Source organism: Ctenopharyngodon idella, chromosome 18 (genome assembly GCF_019924925.1).
Source record: "Ctenopharyngodon idella isolate HZGC_01 chromosome 18, HZGC01, whole genome shotgun sequence".
In the NCBI taxonomy this organism is placed as follows: domain Eukaryota; kingdom Metazoa; phylum Chordata; class Actinopteri; order Cypriniformes; family Xenocyprididae; genus Ctenopharyngodon; species Ctenopharyngodon idella.
Window position 1 is genome coordinate 34,297,860 of NC_067237.1, and position 19,296 is coordinate 34,317,155.

General features: G+C 36.3%; 1 protein-coding gene across 1 annotated transcript; it reads left to right on the top strand.

Moving 5' to 3' along the window:
- Window positions 1-383: 383 nt before the first annotated feature.
- LOC127500293 (extracellular calcium-sensing receptor-like) lies at window positions 384-4,974 on the top strand. Its single transcript, XM_051871381.1, has 6 exons — window positions 384-1,844; window positions 1,955-2,246; window positions 2,478-3,260; window positions 3,338-3,571; window positions 3,809-3,932; window positions 4,061-4,974. The coding sequence occupies exons 1-6, from the start codon at window positions 1,531-1,533 to the stop codon at window positions 4,972-4,974; spliced, it is 2,661 nt and encodes an 886-aa protein (XP_051727341.1). The 5' UTR covers window positions 384-1,530.
- The last annotated feature ends 14,322 nt before the right edge of the window (window positions 4,975-19,296 follow it).

The following is a 19,296-nucleotide window of genomic DNA, read 5'->3' on the forward strand; positions in this document are numbered from 1 at the left end:
TAGTTTAATTACGGTTATAACTTATATTGTCTTCTTGTTTTCATCCACTATATTAGTACAAGCCTGTTTACCGATGAGTTTTATAGCATTTATTGTACTTCACACAAAATATAAAGCATTTTCACTCTAGAAAGGCACTGTAAGAGCTTAATAAAACACAGTGCAAGTGTGCATTAACATTATCCATAAACTCTCTCTCTCTCCCTTGCATTATCATCAACATACATAGCGAAGTACACAGAAACACTCGTTACAACTAACAGTAAACAAATACATAAAGACCTTATGCCTTTTCGGGTGGTGCTTAATAAACTGGTAAACATTATATCCGTAAATCAACTCCGATGAACTGTAATAAAGTGCTCTCACCTTTATTACTGCCATATCCAGTATCACTCTGGAGGCTGTAAGCTGGATCACCGACAGTTTGTACTGATCTATCCTTGAGTAACAACTTGGTTTTGTATTGTCCCTTTGAATTGACATTCGTTCACAAAGTCCGGTGTGAAATGATTCACAAGCTTTAGCTTTAGTAATGGCGTGTTGAACGCTGAAGATTTCTTTATTGTCAGGTTTTGTTTTCAGTTAGAGGTGGGGATTAGTCAGTGAGTGTTTTGGTTTTGTTATTTTTGTTTAACATCGCTCATTTTCTTTCTCTCTGTGGCTTATTTCAATTTATTATTTTTCTTTTCTTTTTGCTTAATTGTATATAGTTGTAAATAAGGATTTTGTTTGTGTGTTTTCATTTTTGTAAATTATATTTCCTTGTAAATAAAGCGAACCACTTGCAGTTATCTCGGTACAGTTACAACAGTACTCCCCAGAGACCAAAATTATAAGAGAGTGTTTAAATTTTATTATGTACGTCTTCTTCATACCTCTATGCCAACAGGGGATGTAACAGTGACAATACATTGTGACCATGCATGTTCCACTAGCTTTATAGGCTTTTTAGCCATTAAAATGTTTTTGACTATTAAAGGTGTCAGCAAATTACACAGGAGTGTGATATGCCATAATAATGTGCAATTTCCCTCTGTGGGAACAGCAGTTCTATATGCATAGGCATAAAGTTTTACCATTAAGCTCCCATGAGAGAAATATTAACATTGCTGATTTACACAAAGTGACATATCTCTGCACAAAAAAAGGCACATTTAACCTATATTAAAGGTTATTAGGGAAAAAAAGTTTGGTTTCAAATTAATATTTATCTTGAACACAAAGACATGTTTTTAATTGTATGTTTTTATTTGGCAAGCGTCCTCTGAATTTCATGTATCTAATGTATATGAGTTTTTTTTTTTTTTTTTGGACCTTGAAAGTTTGGACCTTGAAAATGGTGGAAAAATCTTAAAGACTGAATTGAATTTCAATTTGAGATCATATGGTGTCAGAGTTAGGGGGAACAAATGTAAATGTACGTATTATGGTGCCATCTACAATTTAAACTATAAGGTTCCAGCACCTTTTTATGCCCTTTGACCCCTAAATATCTAGTTGCGCTGCTCTTTCTTCCATAATGAGTAAATGATTCAATATGCCAACCCCAAAGCATTCAAAGTCTCAATAAAAGGTGACACTTTCCCTGTAATGCCTCAGAGGTTCCCAATCTGCATACATATTAGCATGGCAAAGAGGACTGTGTCTCTGCTGCTAGTGCTGCTACATGGGATCTGTGTAATAGCTTCAGCACAGGTCTGCAGACTGCTTGGTCAGCCTGCCCTTCCTCTACTCTCTGCAGAAAGAGACATCAACATTGGAGCGATTTTCACAATCCACAGAAATGCTCTTCTAAAGATGCATCCTTTCACTTCCAAACCAGAGCCAATAAAATGCATCAGGTCTGTATGATATTATGATTTAAAAAAAAAAAAAAAAAAAAAAAGTTGAATGTTACTCTATGATTATTCTTTGCAAAATGTAACACTGAAATTATGCTTTACTTTCACAGCTTGAACTTGCGTGAATTCAAATTTGCTCAGACACTGATTTTTGCTATTGAGGAGATTAATAACAGCACACAACTGTTGCCTGGTGTTTCTTTGGGATATAAGATATACGACTCCTGTGGCTCTATAGCTCATGCTGTCCTCTCAGGCATGGCATTGATGAACGGTTATGAAGAAACTTTGAGTGACACATCCTGCTTTAGACCACCAGCTGTTCATGCCATTATTGGAGAGTCAACATCCTCTCCCACCATTGGATTGGCATCTGTCGCTGGCCCATTCAGCTTACCTGTTGTAAGAACTCTGATGAAGCACTGGAAGATTTAAAATATTAATAATACAAATAAATAAATAAACAAATATATATATATATATATATATATATATATATATATATATATATATATATATTTGTATATATATATTGTATATATATTTTTTTTTTTTTGTAAATTGTTGTAAGGGGGGAGGGGTGAAAAGTTAATACATGGTTAAAATACTTTTTTTTTTTTTTTTTTTTTGTAGATCAGTCATTTTGCCACATGTGCATGTCTGAGTAACAGAAAAAAGTATCCAACCTTCTTCAGAACAATACCCAGTGATTATTACCAAAGTAGAGCACTGGCTCAGCTTGTCAAGCACTTTGGCTGGACTTGGGTTGGGACTGTCAGGAGTCGCAGTGACTATGGCAATAATGGTATTGTAGCATTTGAGGAGGCTGCAAAACAAGAGGGGATTTGTATTGAATACTCAGAGGCCATATTTCGAACTGATCCAGAAGAGCAGATTCTGAAGACACTGGAAGTAATAAAAAAGGGCACTGCCAGAGTGGTGCTGGCTTTTATTGCACTAGGAGATTTTGTCCCCCTTGTGAAAGTAATTGCGCAACATAACATCACAGGGTTGCAGTGGGTTGGCAGTGAATCCTGGATCACTTCTCGAACTCTTGCAGAAACAAAGGAATACAGTTTCCTTTCTGGAGCTGTGGGCTTTGCTGTAGCAAATGCCAAACTTGTGGGCCTGCGAGAGTTCCTAGTGAATGTGCACCCCGATCAAGAACCAAACAATGAACTGTTAAAAGAATTCTGGGAAACAGCTTTTCAGTGCTCTTTCATGAGCAGTGGCGGTTGTACTGGCTCAGAGAGACTGGCTGAGCAGCAAAATGAATATACTGATGTATCAGAGCTACGAATAGCAAATAAAGTGTACACTGCAGTGTATTCTGTCGCTCATGCACTACATAACGTATTAAAAGACTTAAAATCCTCCACCATCAACAGCAAAAGGGAATGGCCCACAACACAAAAGGTAAGAGCACAACAAATAATAGGTTAGAAATTATACTGAAATTAAACATTAATCATGTTCCTGACATTTCCTAACAGGTGTTGGAGTATATGAGAGATGTGAGATTCACTGTTAAAACAGGTGAAGAAATTTTCTTTGATGCAAATGGTGATCCAGTGGCGAGATATGACCTGGTGAACTGGCAGCCTGCTGAGGATGGAAGTCTACAGTTTAGACATGTGGGATCTTTTGAAAGTTCACTGCCTTCAGAGCAATATCAACATCTTCAAGTTAATAAGGAACACATGTTATGGGCAGGGAACAGTGGACAGGTACATTGATTCTGTATAATGCATTATTGAGGGCATATGAAGTATCTGTTTGAATTAGGAAAACCAATGAAAAACAGTAGTTTACATGAATCTGTCTGAAAATATATTAAGTGGAGTTGCAAAAGAGAAAAAATAAAAATACTCTATTTTGTCAAGCAATTCATTTAATTCAAATATCATTTTGGTATTTATATGATTTTTTTTTTTTTTTTTTTTTTTTTTTTTTTCTCCCCATAGTTGCCTGTGTCCATGTGCAGTGAGAGCTGCCCTCCAGGCACTAGGAAAGCTGTGCAAAAAGGACGACCTGTTTGCTGTTATGACTGCATTCCATGTGCAGAGGGAGAAATCAGTAATGGCACAGGTAAATTTGTACATGCTGAATAACTCTCATGAAAATGTGATAAAGTGAAGTGTAATACTGTCCATTGGTCAAGTGACTTCATGATGCACTTTCCATTCAAGTAATCTTTTCTTGATATTCCTTCACAGATTCTAGTGACTGCTTTCCTTGTGATTTGGAGTACTGGTCGAATGAAAGCAAAGACAGATGTGTATTAAAAGTGGTTGAATTCCTTTCCTATACAGAAATCATGGGGATGGTGCTTTGTATTTTCTCCTTCACTGGGGTGTTATTAACAGCATTTGTGTCTTTTCTGTTTTATCTTCATAAAGAAACACCTATTGTCAGAGCCAACAACTCAGAGCTGAGCTTCCTGCTGCTCTTTTCATTGACTCTGTGTTTCCTCTGTTCACTTACTTTCATTGGTCGGCCCACTGAGTGGTCCTGTATGTTGCGTCACACAGCATTTGGGATCACATTTGTCCTCTGTATCTCCTGTGTTCTGGGCAAAACAATAGTTGTGTTAATGGCCTTCAGGGCTACACTTCCAGGAAGAAATATCATGAAATGGTTTGGACCTGCACAACAACGACTTAGTGTTGTTTGTTTAACATTAATACAGGTGATTATATGTGTACTTTGGTTAACAATATCCCCTCCTTTTCCATATATGAACTCGAGCTATTACAGAGAAAAGATCATCCTTGAATGTAACTTAGGTTCAGCTCTAGGTTTCTGGGCTGTTCTGGGTTATACTGGCCTGCTATCAGTCTTGTGTTTTGTTTTAGCTTTTCTGGCTCGGAAGCTCCCTGATAACTTCAATGAAGCCAAGTTCATCACATTCAGTATGCTTATATTTTGTGCTGTCTGGCTCACATTTATCCCAGCTTATGTCAGTTCTCCTGGAAAATTTACTGTAGCTGTGCAGATATTTGCTATTTTAGCATCAAGTTGTGGTTTATTATTTTGCATATTTGCTCCCAAATGTTACATAATTTTGCTAAAACCAGAGAAGAACACAAAGAAACAAATGATGGGTAAATCTTCATCTAAAGTGCTTTGACGGATAAACATTTCTATGTATTTTAATATTTTTAAAGTATCCAAAAGACTACAAAGACACTTTATAGTATGTTGAACTGGTGTATTCACGTGTCATATCATGAGTAACAAAAGCTATACAATAGCAGCACTATTTTCAGGGCTGTCTGACCCATTAGTTCTGCTCTCCACAGGCTGTGGCAGGCTCTGCAGAGTAGGCCGGGTCAGCACTAGGGACAGTGGATTCTCAATGACCATCTACATCACAGCCATGTTCTGGGCCTGCATTATGTATCTCCTTATAAAAAATGACATTGACTTTTTGCATTTAACAAGAAATGGAAATTTAATTTGATGTCCTGTATGTTTTAAAGCTTTCTGCATTTTTAAAGTAAACTATGCATCCAATTATTTGCTTTATTATTTTATTTATATTTATGTACATAGAATTATGCCTCTTATGTGTATGTTATCTATCAAACCTCATATATATATGATGTTTGGTAGATAACATACACATAAGAGGCATAATTCTTTTTAACGCAATTAATGCACTTGCCCCGCCCCACAACTATGTAGTTCATCTGACATTTCATACAGTTGATTGATGACAAATATGATGCACGGCAACTCACTCCACAATGAAGCCTATAGAATGCAGTCAGAAAGTCCATAAAATTGAAGATATGGGGGCAAAAATATTGTCTATTTTGTTAAATGTTGCCAATGAAAATGTAAAGACAAAGCAGAACTGTTTGTCTCCGTGCAATACACAGCAGTGTTTCATTTCTGAATCTGCATTTTGAATGAACCAAGTGAAATCAATGATTCAGCGGACCATTCATAAAATACTTGTTGAACTTGAAGTGCTGCTACACAGACTGATCGGTGTATGATATCAAAGTACATCGAGAGCGATTCAAAAGCATACGGAGCTATCTGCTCTCTATTTGCTCTCCTGGTACTTTACTACTTTGATGTCAAACATGTCAACATTCTGTGTAGCACCGCTTCAAGTTCAAGATGCCTGAAGAGAACCTTTTATTTACTTCACTCCTGAACAAATCCAGCCATTTGAATGAATCGAATGAATGAATGAACGACTTAATCATCAAAACATTTACTGCCACCTACTGGCAGTTTTCCTATTTAGAGTCTAATTTTATTTTAAAAAATAATTTTATATTTCCATATTAATTAAAAAAATAAATAAAGGTATAGTTCACCCAAAAATGAAAATTCAGTCATCATTTACTCAACATCATGGTCCAAAAGTTGTGTAAAAATGTCTATATTGAATCGAATTAAATATTTCTTTCTGAAGCTACTTTTTGTAATGTCTATTTGATGCTTTACAACTTCAAATTATCTTTTGATGGTAAGTTCTCAGCCAAAATTGACATGCGATTAAATTGAGATTAATTAGATTAAATAATCGCCACATCATGTAATTAATTAGATTCAAATTTAAATCGCTTGACAGCCCTAATATATGTATATATAATTTGTCTAAAGTAATTTCTTGATTTGTCAGTCAGTATTAAATAAGTGCTGATATAACAGCCCAAGAGCACTCAATTCTTTCTTTTTTAGCATATGAAATGTGGCCGACATAGTAAGAGTAGTAGTATGCTATTCCCGATTCAGCTAGTGTTTACACATTCTGTCTGGAGTGGTGGGGATTGTTTTATGATTCTTTCTGCATATTACATTGTTACATCTGTAGGTGGTGGCAAGTGATAGTCTTTATAAATCCATCCATTTTTAAATCCACTTGGGTCGCAGGGTCTTCACGAATGAGCCAATGATTTATTCATTTAATTGATTCAACTTTAAAATGCTCATTAATCCTGGACCAAAAAATAGGTGTGTTCCACTTGAAGGGGCGTATGTCCCATTGAGTAAACAAAAATATTAAAACACTTGCAGTCTTCATGCCCACTTGAACACTTTGGCCAAACTCCAGAAACACGTCATGTACGCAAGACAAGTGGTCAAGTGCAAAAACCACAAGTGTGGGTATTTGGACAGGCCCTTACAATGGCCACTGTATGGCCACAAGACTGTAGGGTGTCCCACTTGTCATTTTAGGTTTCATGGATGCCCCTTTTGCGGCTGATATGCACCTATGATGTGCACTTTTGTCAGGCCCGCAAGCCCACAGGCTCCGCTACTGACTTCTACCCAAAGAATTCAGAATAATGTTCACAGGTGTACACTGTAGATGTACACCTGTGAAAGGATTTTTTATATCTTGAATACTGTTGTCATAGCAACACATCAAACTTTAATATTTTTTGGGGGCGTTTTTGAGACTCAATTTACATGAAGTTTTGGGCTTCAATTTGCATGAAACTCGACACACACATCAGAGTTGTCGGCCAGTAGACATGGGCAAAGTCTTAGAAATAGGTGTGGAGGAGGGGCTCTATAGCGCCACCTTTTGACTAAAGTGGGGGGTTAGTTTTACAGCCACCAAACTCGGTACATATATTGTTCTCATCGAGCTGGACAACTTTGTAATTTACAGTTATTAGCTTTGACAACAGGAAGTCAGCTATTTTTGTATGAATGTGGATTTTTTGAACAAAGCTCTGAATTTTTAACTACTGTTCCAAAGGGCTTCAGACTATTCACACCAAACGTTCTGAACATGAAGGCAAGACATTGAAGATGCTAAATTGCGAACATATACTGGATATCTCGAATGGTGTTGCCATGGAGACCCAGGTGAAAAAGACGTAGTATTAAATGTATTAAAAATATACTTGAAATGCAAGTAGTATGTTAATAATACATTTGCATTCCCAACATGCTTATTTAAAGTGCATTAAAAATATATTGAATTGCATTTTAATATATTTCATACTTATGTTAGTCTTACTTAAAGTGTATTTTATGTGTACTTTAAGACCATAGCAAAATAATTAAGCTTTTAGTGGGTTTAAATGTACTTTATAACCATGTGTAGGCCTACTGCAATATATTTTAAATATTTATATATTTATAATTTTAATATTTTCAAAAGAAAGATATTTTGAAAAACATTTTTAACATTTGCAATGTACCAACTTATAATGTATTATAAACATTTGTCAACTATTATTAAGTATTTCCATAAGCATACTTAAAATGAATATGTTGTTCAGATTTACTTGTTTGTACTTGTAAAAGGTTATGCTAAATAAAAGGCTGTTGTCCATTACATGATATGTTAGTTGTAATAGGCTACTATTGAAATTCCCACAAGGATTCCAACATCATAGTATTTAAAATGCATCATAAATAAATTTTCCAAAGATGCTTAAAGCTACAATATGTAAGATTTTTGCAGTAAGATATCCAAAAACCACTAGGCAGGTGTTATATATTTTGTTTAGTTGAGTACTTACAATATCTTAAATGTTTCCAACTATTTGTAAATCGTGAGAAAAATCACTATTTTAACCAAGGATACGGGACATGTCCGGGAGTTGTCTGTCACGTTACCCTTGGTTTTTGGTTTTATTTTGTAGAAACCATGGAGACACTAAAGACGCTTTAATATATTACATGTTTTATTAGACAAAGGAACAACTGTTTGGTTACATTTGTAGACAGAAAACAAATTATTGTTATATAGCTCAACATGTTTAAGCTGTGAATACTTATGTACATGTGATTTTTTTTTTTTTTAATACATTTGCAAAGATTTCAAACAAACTTCTTTCACGTTGTAATTATGGGGTATTGTTTGTAGAATTTTAAGGAGAATAATGAATTTAATCCATTTTGGAATAAGGCTGTAACATAACAAAATGTGGAAAAAGTGAAGCACTGTGAATACTTTCCGGATGCACTGTATGCTGGGCCAAAACATGGTTTCTCTGGCCCTGCGCTTTGTTGCTTCTAGGCCCGGGTGACCCTGATGCAGCTGTCTGATGTAATAGTGTTGCAGTGAGTAGGGAATGACAAAGCGCTGACCATGGAGCAGTAGGCCATTATCAACTGTGTGTTCATCTATTATGGCACAGAATTGCCTGAGGTCATGTGGCAGCTTCTTTGATGAATCAGGCCAGCTGACCTCGGCAACGACCTCAGATAAGCACCTGCATAAATAGTCTGCCTGTGTTTCCTGTCTCAATTCCTCAATTCTAATGATAGTAATGTGTCCAATCTTTTGACCGGTACTGTATAGAATTTAAAATATAATAGGCTTATACAAAACATGATGTGCAATAATATGTGCATGTATGAGATCGCAAAAATCACGTTTTCTGTTAAGAGTGGACATTATATTAACTTAATAGTTAAAATGATTAGTTATCAGCATGCTTGCAGAGGGATTTTTCTTTTATCTCACAGATTTGAGAATCATAGTGACCAGATATTGGCCCACATCGGACATTGAATATAATGGTGAGATCGCTGACTGGAAGCAGGAATTTTTTTTTCTTTTTTCCTCTAGTGCATAGAAACACCAAAACCTTGGAATGCCAGGTAAGTGATGTTCACTTATATCTTTGATCAGGATTTATTTCCAGGTAAAACTGTATACTCAAACTGTGCCCTCATTTATTCAAAACGTGTCTCATTTATTTTGTTACCTATATTCTAAATAAACTACAAAATAAATGACTTTGTAAATTGATTCTTTAGTTCTCTTTCACATAGCCTACCTGACTGAAAGGCTCATTATGTGGGTCATTATGTGGCTCTTTGTGTCTTCAGGTGTGAATCACAGCATTATTCAGGATTGTTCATGTCTCCATGCATACTGTCTTTCTAAACAAAAAGTGTCTTACAAAATTTAAATCAATATATTGTTTTATGTGAATGGGTAGGCATGATGATTTTCACATCATTTTGAAGCAAACATTCAAGACACATATTTAGTATTTGTTTTGTGGCCTTATTTCAGTGACTTTTTTGTTTGTTCAATAACCACGCATAAACGTATTCTCTCAAAAATAAAAACATGTACATACAGTATCTCACAGAAGTGAGTACACCCCTCACATTTTTGTAAATATTTTATTATATCTTTTCATATGACAACACTGAAGAAGGGACACTTTGCTACAATGTAAAGTAGTGAGTGTACAGCTTGTATAACAGTGTAAATTTTCTGTCCCTTCAAATTAACTCAACACACAGCCATCAATGTCTAAACTGCTGGCCACAAAAGTGTGTACACCCCTAAGTGAAAATGTCCAAATTGGGCCCAATTAGCTATTTTCTCTCCCCGGTGTAATGTGACACGTTAGTGTTAAAAGGTCTCAGGTGTGAATGAGGAGCAGGTGTGTTAAATTTGGTGTTATTGCTCTCAAGTTCAACATGGCACCTCATGGCAAAGAACTCTCTGAGGATCTGAAAAAAAAAAGAATTCTTGCTCTACATAAAGATGGTGTAGGCTATAAGAAGATTGCCAAGACCCTGAAACTGAGCTGCAGCACGGTGGCCAAGACCATACAGCGGTTTAACAGGACAGGTTCCACTCAGAACAGGCCTCGACCAAATGATCAACCAAAGAAGTTGAGTGCACGTGCTCAGCGTCATATCCAGAGGTTGTGTTTGGGAAATAGACGTATGAGTGCTGCCAGCATTGCTGCAGAGGTTGAAGGGGTGGGGGGTCAGTCTGTCAGTGCTCAGACCATATGCCACACACTGCATCAAATTGGTCTGCATGGCTGTCATCCCAGATGGAAGCCTCTTCTAAAGATGATGCACAAGAAAGCCCGCAAACAAGACAAGCAGACTAAGGAACCATGTCCTGTGATCTGATGAGACCAAAATAAACTTCTTTGGTTTAGATGGTGTCAAGAGTGTGTGGCGGCAACCAGGTGAGGAGTACAAAGACAAGTGTGTCTTGCCTACAGTCAAGCATGGTGGTGGGAGTGTCGTGGTCTGGGGCTGCATGAGTGCTGCCGGCACTGCACTGGGGAGCTACAGTTCATTGAGGGAACCATGAACGCCAACAGAGCATGATCTCCTCCCTTTGGAGACTGGGCCACAGGGCAGTTTTCCAACATGATAACAACCCCAAACACACCTCCAAGACAACCACTGCCTTGCTAAAGAAGCTGAGGGTAAAGGTGATGGACTGGCCAAGCATGTCTCCAGACCTAAACCATATTAAGCATCTGTGGGACATCCTCAAATGGAAGGTGGTGGAGCGCAAGGTCTCTAACATTCACCAGCTCTGTGATGTCGTCATAGAGGAGTGGGAGAGGACTCCAGTGGCAACCTGTGAAGCTCTGATGAACTCCATGCCCAAGAGGGTTAAGGCAGTGCTGGAAAATAATGGTGGCCACACAAAATATTGACATTTTGGCCCAATTTGGACATTTTCACTTAGGGGTGTACTCACTTTTGTGGCCAGTGGTTTAGACATTAATGGTTGTGTGTTGAGTTATTTTGAGGGGACAGAAAATGTACACTGTTATACAAGCTGTACACTCACTATCTTACATTGTAGCAAAGTGTCATTTCTTCAGTGTTGTCACATGAAAAGATATAATAAAATATTTACAAAAATGTGAGGGGTGTACTCACTTCTGTGAGATACTGTACATGTTGTTCACATATTATGGCAGCCTAGTTTGTGCTAAATACAGTGAAATGACACTTTTGCCATTAATATATTTATAAACAAGCTTTTGACTATGTAACTTAGTTCAAGTTCATCTGTGCATGATTTTGTGCAAATGAATGTTGTAATATTATGTTTATTTTGTATAAATATCAGAATTATTTTATATAGGATGTGTTCCATTAACCTAGTTAATTAACCTAGCAAAGCGCTTCATTACAGGTGTTCATTCTATTCAGCTTCAGCGTGCACAGCTCAAACAGCATTGATGCTATCTAAATGAGACGATTTGAGGAAAAAAAAAAAAAAAAAAAAAAATCGATATTTGAAAAAAAAAATAAACGTACTCAGTTACTAACATAACCTCAGTTCCCTGAGATACGGGAACGAGTACTGCGTCTTACTAGGCGCTACGAGGAAACTCCTTTCTCTGATAACTGAAGCCTTATATGAAACTGCACAGCCATTGGTTCGTGCAGTTAGAATAAAATGAACCAATGATGGCACGGCAGAGCCGCGTGAGCCTATGGCGAAGAAGCCCACCACAGCCCGCCAGAATGGGCGGGGTATCTGGCTATATAAGCGGGCATTTTGCATACAATCTCTGGTTTATTTCGACTGAAGTGACGACCAGAGTCGTGCAGCGACATAGCACAGCTAGCAATGCAGTTACTTACTAGTACTAACCGAGTACGTTCCCTTTCGATACTTCACTCATACTGCGTCTTGCTAGACCCTACGGGGAACCAGTACAATCACACCGTGCTATGGTAGAGGAACAACTGATAAGTAATTAGTCCTAGGCACCCTGAAGGGCCCAAGTACAGTGAAGCAAGGCCACTAGCCAGGGACCCAGACTTAAGTCGGGGCCTATAAAAAAAAACGGGCCAAAAGAGCCAAACTCTGAGAGGCAGTTATGCAGAAAGAACCTGAGCCTGCAAAGCACGAACGTCCAGGCATTGAAAGGGAACATCTGTTATTGTTTGTGGTCCTTATTTATTACCTCCAACTGTGTTTTGTCCTTTGAAAACATTTCTACAGTAGTGCCCCAGAGAATAAGGTGGATATATCTTGTACATAATCCATTGCCATACACCAGAGAAAGCGTTACCAAAAAAATCTACTGCCTAACAAAAAAATTAAAATAAAATAACATAAAATACCTAAATGCAAACAAGTCATTGGACAACATTACTTAGGCTACATATAAAGAAACAAATTGCATGTGCCATGGATAAATAATATTTAATATCCTCCGTACGGACAATAAGGAAATGATTTTAATCAAACCATATTGTTGATGAAAATAATACGAGAACCATACAAGTGCTAGTTATTAAAAATAATTCATTAATTATATGCTTATGTATGAACATGTATATCTAAAGATTGTAAGCTGATATGGCTTATATGGCTGTATGTGCTGTTATGAGATACCAGTGCCACTGTTGTTTTATTGTAAAATAAAAATAAAAAAAAATATTAAAAAATAATGCATTAATGTTTTTGAAAAATTATTTTAATATTACAGTAATAGTAAACATCATTAATTACTGTTTGAAATAACATCATTGCTGTTTGAGCTGCACACGCTGAAGCTGAAGAGAATGAACACCCGACCCGTAAACTGAAGCGTTTTGCTAGAAGGTTAATTAACTCAATGGAACACATCCTATATCAGATAATTAAGATATTTATACAAAATAAACATAATATTACAACTAATATTTTCACAAAATCACGCACAGATGAACTTGACCTAAGTTACGTAGTCAGAATATAGCTCCTGTTGTGGATGCATTCTTCCCATAACAACACGCCGAAACACAGCAACTAAGCCCAAAGAATTCACAACGTTTTATAACAATAGTGTATACAATTACAATGTAATGTATATAACAGCCCCGCTCATACAGTAGTTATTAATGTTTTGGGTTGCTGTTTGAGAGCTCGCGCTGAAGCTAAAGATGATCATCAGTACACAATAAAGCGCTGCGGGTTATTTACCTCAACGAAACGCATCCTATATGAGATTATTCAGATATTTATACTACATAAATTTAATATTATGACTTATATCTGCACACAATGACGTGAATGCACAAGTGAAGCTTGAACTAAGTTATGTGCTAATAAGAATGTTTAACTCTCTCTTCCCACAACAACGCACTGAAACAACAACTAAAGACTGAATTCACAATGTTTTATTACAATAGTGTTCTCATTATAATGTTATGTATATGACAGTCCCAGTAGTTATTAATGTTGTGTATTGCTGTTTGGTTGCCAGTGGTCCCTTCTGATTGAAGCCAACCATTTATTCCGCCGATCTAACTCCTTTTGGCTTGCTTAGTTGGGAACACTTGATATTCAACAGTGTTTTTGATCTACTTGCATTGACGCCATTGTATGGAAACTGAAATGAGCTGGACGATGACATCACTGATTTCTCCGGAGCCGATGTATAGATAATTTACCTAAATTAATAACTATTGATTTTTTACAAAGGAATGAATCAATACTGAATTTACTTATGCTGGACAATGACAACATTTTCTTCTAGAGCTGCTGTGCAGCCAAAATTATTTGCCAGTTATCACTGTAAAGCTGCTTTGACACAGTCTGCATTGTAAAAAAGCGGTATATAAATAAAGGTGACTCTGGGAATGAATAAAAGTGTAGTTAAGGGTTTCTCTGACGACTGTTGTTACAGCTAACAGCACAACATATCCCGGCATATTGTAACCTTGTGTGAAACTTTTCGGAGTGTTTCGTTGATGTGGCTGCTGTGACCATAGCCCGAAACAGATCGTGCAGCTGTGACCAGGCAGAAAAATGGCGGCGATAAAACAATGTGACGTCACATGGTCGTAATGAATTACGCACTAATGGACCCTTTCTCAATACCAAATACACCATATTATTTATATAAAATAATGTTTATTGAACAACAAAATTTAACAACAATAGCCATTATAAATGACAGTACGAAAAAAAAAAAAAAAACACACACAATTGTACAATTCAGTCAGACGTACAAAAGCAGTGCTCTACGGTAGTGTTTCCCATCTGGATAATCACCAAATAAATAAATAAATAAATAAAAATAAAATAAGATAAATGCTACACAGTTATATCGTCAGTGTCAGGCGGAAACCTTTTATCTCTTATTTCCTCATTTTTGTTTTATTTATTTATTTTTTTTAAATAAATGCTATTGGTCACCCTTTATGCCTGTATGTGGGTTTTGGAAATATTTAACGAATGAAAGGGATTTTAAAGAGCTTGTGACAAAACCTAGTAACTCCATTGGATCCTCAAACTGTCAGTCAAACATCATAAATCCGCCCTACCTCTATCGTGAATGAAGTGCCGCATGCAATTTAGAGAGCTCTGCTTTTTTACAATTAAAAGGTAAAAAAAGATCTGATGTTTGAGAAAAAAAAAAAAAAAAAAAAAAGTACAGCGTTTTATTTGTTTAAGAAACATTATATCTATAAAAGCTAATGTTTTATGTATTTGTAGAGCAGAGAAGAGGTTTCGCGTGATATTTCTCATCTAGTTGTAGCCAATATGCTATGCTAGAGGATGTAAGTTAAATATAGCCTTAATATTAAATTATCAAATTTAAAATAGCACAATTTGATTTGCTCTGGAACAAGTAATAGATTAATAAGACCAAAGATTGCCTGTTTTATGTACCCAAAATGAATTGTATCTCATGTTTAACTACTGTAAGACACAGCGTCAAATCCCCGAAGCACTGGCTGAGATTAAGCTGTTCGAACACTGAATAGCCTGATGGCCTGGAGATTTCAGGTCTAAACAACTACATTTTTGTCTAAAAAAACTCATAAAACTACAGTTCGTGGTACAACAAGTGTAGTATTTGCAAAAGTTACTGAGGATTTGCTTGGCCGCCATGACAGTCGCTTCAAGCGGAGTGATACAAACAGTGAAAACATAGGAGTGCTGTTATCACTAAAATATTGCACGGCTATTAACCAATCAGATTCGTGAACCAGAAAGAACTGTTGAATAAATCAAAATATCATATTGGCATGGTATGGACCACAATACATTTATTATAGCAAATTTACCATTGAAGTTTACTCACATTTCGTCGCCCTCTGCATTCACAAATACTGGACGATGATTGTGATGATTGTAGTCCAGTTTATGAGGTTCATGCCTCATAAACAGGTGGCAAAAATGCTAATCTCTTGCTGGCATACATCAAAATGTGATTTTGAAATGACTCCAGTTCAGCAGTTGTCCTGAAGTTACATATAAAACACAGACATACATCATTTATTGTGAAAGGTTTATAAATGTCAATAAACAGCTGTGAACACAAGCTAAAGTTAATTATAGACAAACTTATTGCAAAATTATACACAGTAGTACATAATTACCTGAATCTAAGATACTTGTCAATTCCTTTGAGCCATCTTGCATCAAGAACAATCTTGGACAATGCCTGATGTGCAACGGAGCCAGGTTTCATCCATTCCTAAATGTTGTCATGTTTACATTGTCCAAAGGCCCATATGTGTTTGTTAATCACATGATGAAGCACACCAGTCCCAAATTCTTAAGAAAACATAAATACTGTCAGTAATACTACATTATTATGAAGAAAAATTAAATCACAGAAGTCTTACCATGAACTGTTCTCTGCTGCCTACAACAAAACAGAAATGGTTTACGATGTCTTTTATCCAGATCAAAATTATGTGCTGGCCAGCTATCATACCAGCCTAAGGAAAAGGTCTTTGGTAACCTATTTTATGAACATCAATGTCATTAAAGAAGATATACAGCACAGTAACAGCATGCAGCCCTCCAGGACTGAGTTTGGACACCCCCAGGTTTAAACCATTTAACAGCGTAAATCATTGTATTCCAAATGGCAGACATTGCTTACCCATCAAAGCAGATATCTGCCTGTGTGCATCTGTAACTACCTCCTTCAGTGTTCTTCGTAAAGCTGGTCAACAGTCTGAATAAAAGCCTCTTTTTCCATGATAACAGAGTTTTTCCAACAGCTGTAATTAATACAAATATATGATGAATTGACCAAAAAGGAAAATTGTGTGATTGAAATGCAAAAATCAACAAGAAAATGCAAGAAATCAACAATGCAAAAAATGTAAGCACAGGTTAAGACTTACCTAGGACCACAACCTCATCTTTGGACTGGTGATGCTGAATCACCTCAGCTCTCTTAATTGTCCAGAATTCCTTTACAGCATTTATGCGGTATGCATCTTGAATACTGTAAAATGTGTTTTTGGCAACAAAGTTCATGTTCATAAACTGGAAAAGAAGTTTGATCTTTGCATAGTTGTTACCAGACGGCAAGATGTTGCTTGCCGGCATGAAATCCCCTCCTTGCATAACATACTTTTAAATGTTGGTTGCGAATTCCATGTCCAAACACTGTGACCTCTGGAACAGAACTAAACAAAATAGAGAACTGTGTTTCATAAACTTAAAACTGTCAAACATCTATCCTAAATTCATTAAACTACTCTTTGAATGAATAGTTACAAGAAAACAACTAGCAGTATTACCCATTCTAAGACTGTAGCAGTTCCTCTTGATGTAAGTTTAATTATGAAGGATGGAGAAGCATCACATTTTATATTAAGGGTGTAGTCTTTGAAATTACACCTCTTCAATGGAAACTGAAGAACATTGGCAAGCCGTTTCAAATTGTCATCCTAAGCCAGGTTTCCATCCAAGGATTTTTTTTTTTTTGCAAAAAAAGGTTTAGTGATTCAAAATGTTTAGCTATATAGCTGATGGAAATGCCATTTGTCATTAAAATTTCTCAAATGTTGACACAACTTTTTCCATTTATCTTTAGCGCATAAATTCTAGGTCGATACTTTAAATGTCGCAAAAATTGGTTTGGAAACTTTTTGTCGAGAAAACCCATCCTAGGTGTATATGAGTTTCTTGTTTCTGACGAAGACAATCTGAGAAGTATCCTGACGCATCCGAGCTTTATAATGGCAGTAATGCGTTACCAAACGAGTATGAGCTGAAGAAAGTGTCTCCATCCACATCCATCCATCATAAACATACTCCACGCGGCTCCGGAGGGTTGATAAAGGCCTTCTGAAGCGAATCGATGCATTTGTGTAAAAAAAAAAAAATCCATATTTAACAAGTTATTAAATTAATTATACAGCTTCCGCCAGACCTCCTTCCGTATTTTTCAAAAAGCTTACGCTGTATGTCCTACCCCTTCTCTATTCAACTTTTTTTACGTAATTTGAATACGGAAGGCGGTTTGGTGGAAGCTGGATAGGCTACCTCATAACTTGTTAAATATGGATTTTTTTTTTTACACAAATGCATCGATTCACTTCAGAAGGGAATCGATGTTGGAATATGTTTATGATGGATGGATGTGGATGGAGACACTTTCTTCAGTTCATACTCGTTTGGTAACGCATACTGCCATTATAAAGCTTGGATGCGTCAGGATATTTATTAATATTTCTCCGATTGTCTTCGTCAGAAACAAGAAAGTCATATACACCTAGGTGAGGGTGAGTAAAGCTTGGGCTAATTTTCATTTGAAAGTGAACTAATCCTTTAATGCAAATAAATGTTGTGTCACATGATAGAATTAGCCTATAGACTGCAGCGTTCGTGTGTTGCTCCCATTAAACCATTCTCCGTAGATTGTAATTCAGCATCACAAGGATGTGGAAAATACTGTCTTAAAATTTCTGCAGCTCGAAAAAAAATAAGCGGGGTGTCTGTCAAATTAAGGAAGAATGTTGTAATTTTCAACAAGAAAATTACCTCAAGAGAGGTAAAATAAAATACAGAAATGTTACTGTATCTGAAATAAACTGACTGACTGACTGACTGACTGAATAAATAGAAGTACTGTCATAAAATCGTGGGTCTGTTTCAATTTCATGATCAGAAGCGGTTCTAGGCTACATGACAATTGAAAATCACAAACATTACACTTGTAAATAAAATAATTTTATAAGTGCAATTTATTAACATAGAATTGTATCTCAAATAAATAAGGAAAATAAAGTAGTTGACTCCAAAAAGCTCTAATAAAATTTTAGAAATGTTATGTGAGAATAAGCCTCAAAATGCTAATGCAGACCACTTAAAAAAAATAAATAAAAATAAAGTAAAAATAGGCCTACACAAATAAAATGTTTTAGTACACAGCTCCATCTGTCTCTGGAAAAAAAAAAAAAAAAAAATCAACAGCAATTTGATGTTTTTGATGGATTTGATGTTGTTCAACTCTGAAACCGCATAACGAATAACTTTTTTTTTTTTTGCTTTGAATGCGTTCTCGGCCGCGTCATAACACGACTGGCTGGACTATATGTTCAAAACTGTTGCAACAAGCAAAGACTGAATATTTCACTGTACCAGTGTTTTTATGTACCCTAAAATTTTTTTGCATACCGGACAAAGGAGCTGCTCTGTGTCCAATCCTGCGCTTCATCAAATAAAGGCAGTAAAGTCCTGTCAGACGAGCTGTTCCACTTCACCGTCGTCTTATGTTTCCTGTTTAATAACATTTTATGTGAAAATACGCAGTAGGCTACTGGCGAATTTCAATTGTCTCATTACTTTTTGGGATACGAATTTGCGATATAGTGATTCAATTGTTGAAATCATAAATAGATATTTGCACTAGTAACAAAGTAATCTTGTAATCTTTGAATCTAAATCGCTGTTACAACGCATTTGCATTTGCAGCGCTAGCTTGTTAACTTG

What these genes read in the sequence shown, in the direction of transcription:
- LOC127500293 (XM_051871381.1), top strand. Translation starts at nt 1,531, where the DNA reads ATGATTCAATATGCCAACCCCAAAGCATTCAAAGTCTCAATAAAAGGT. An exon ending in GCCCATTCAGCTTACCTGTT is followed by an intron (nt 2,247 to 2,477) that starts GTAAGAACTCTG and finishes TTTTTTTTGTAG; the next exon opens with ATCAGTCATTTTGCCACATG. An exon ending in AGAAATCAGTAATGGCACAG is followed by an intron (nt 3,933 to 4,060) that starts GTAAATTTGTAC and finishes ATTCCTTCACAG; the next exon opens with ATTCTAGTGACTGCTTTCCT.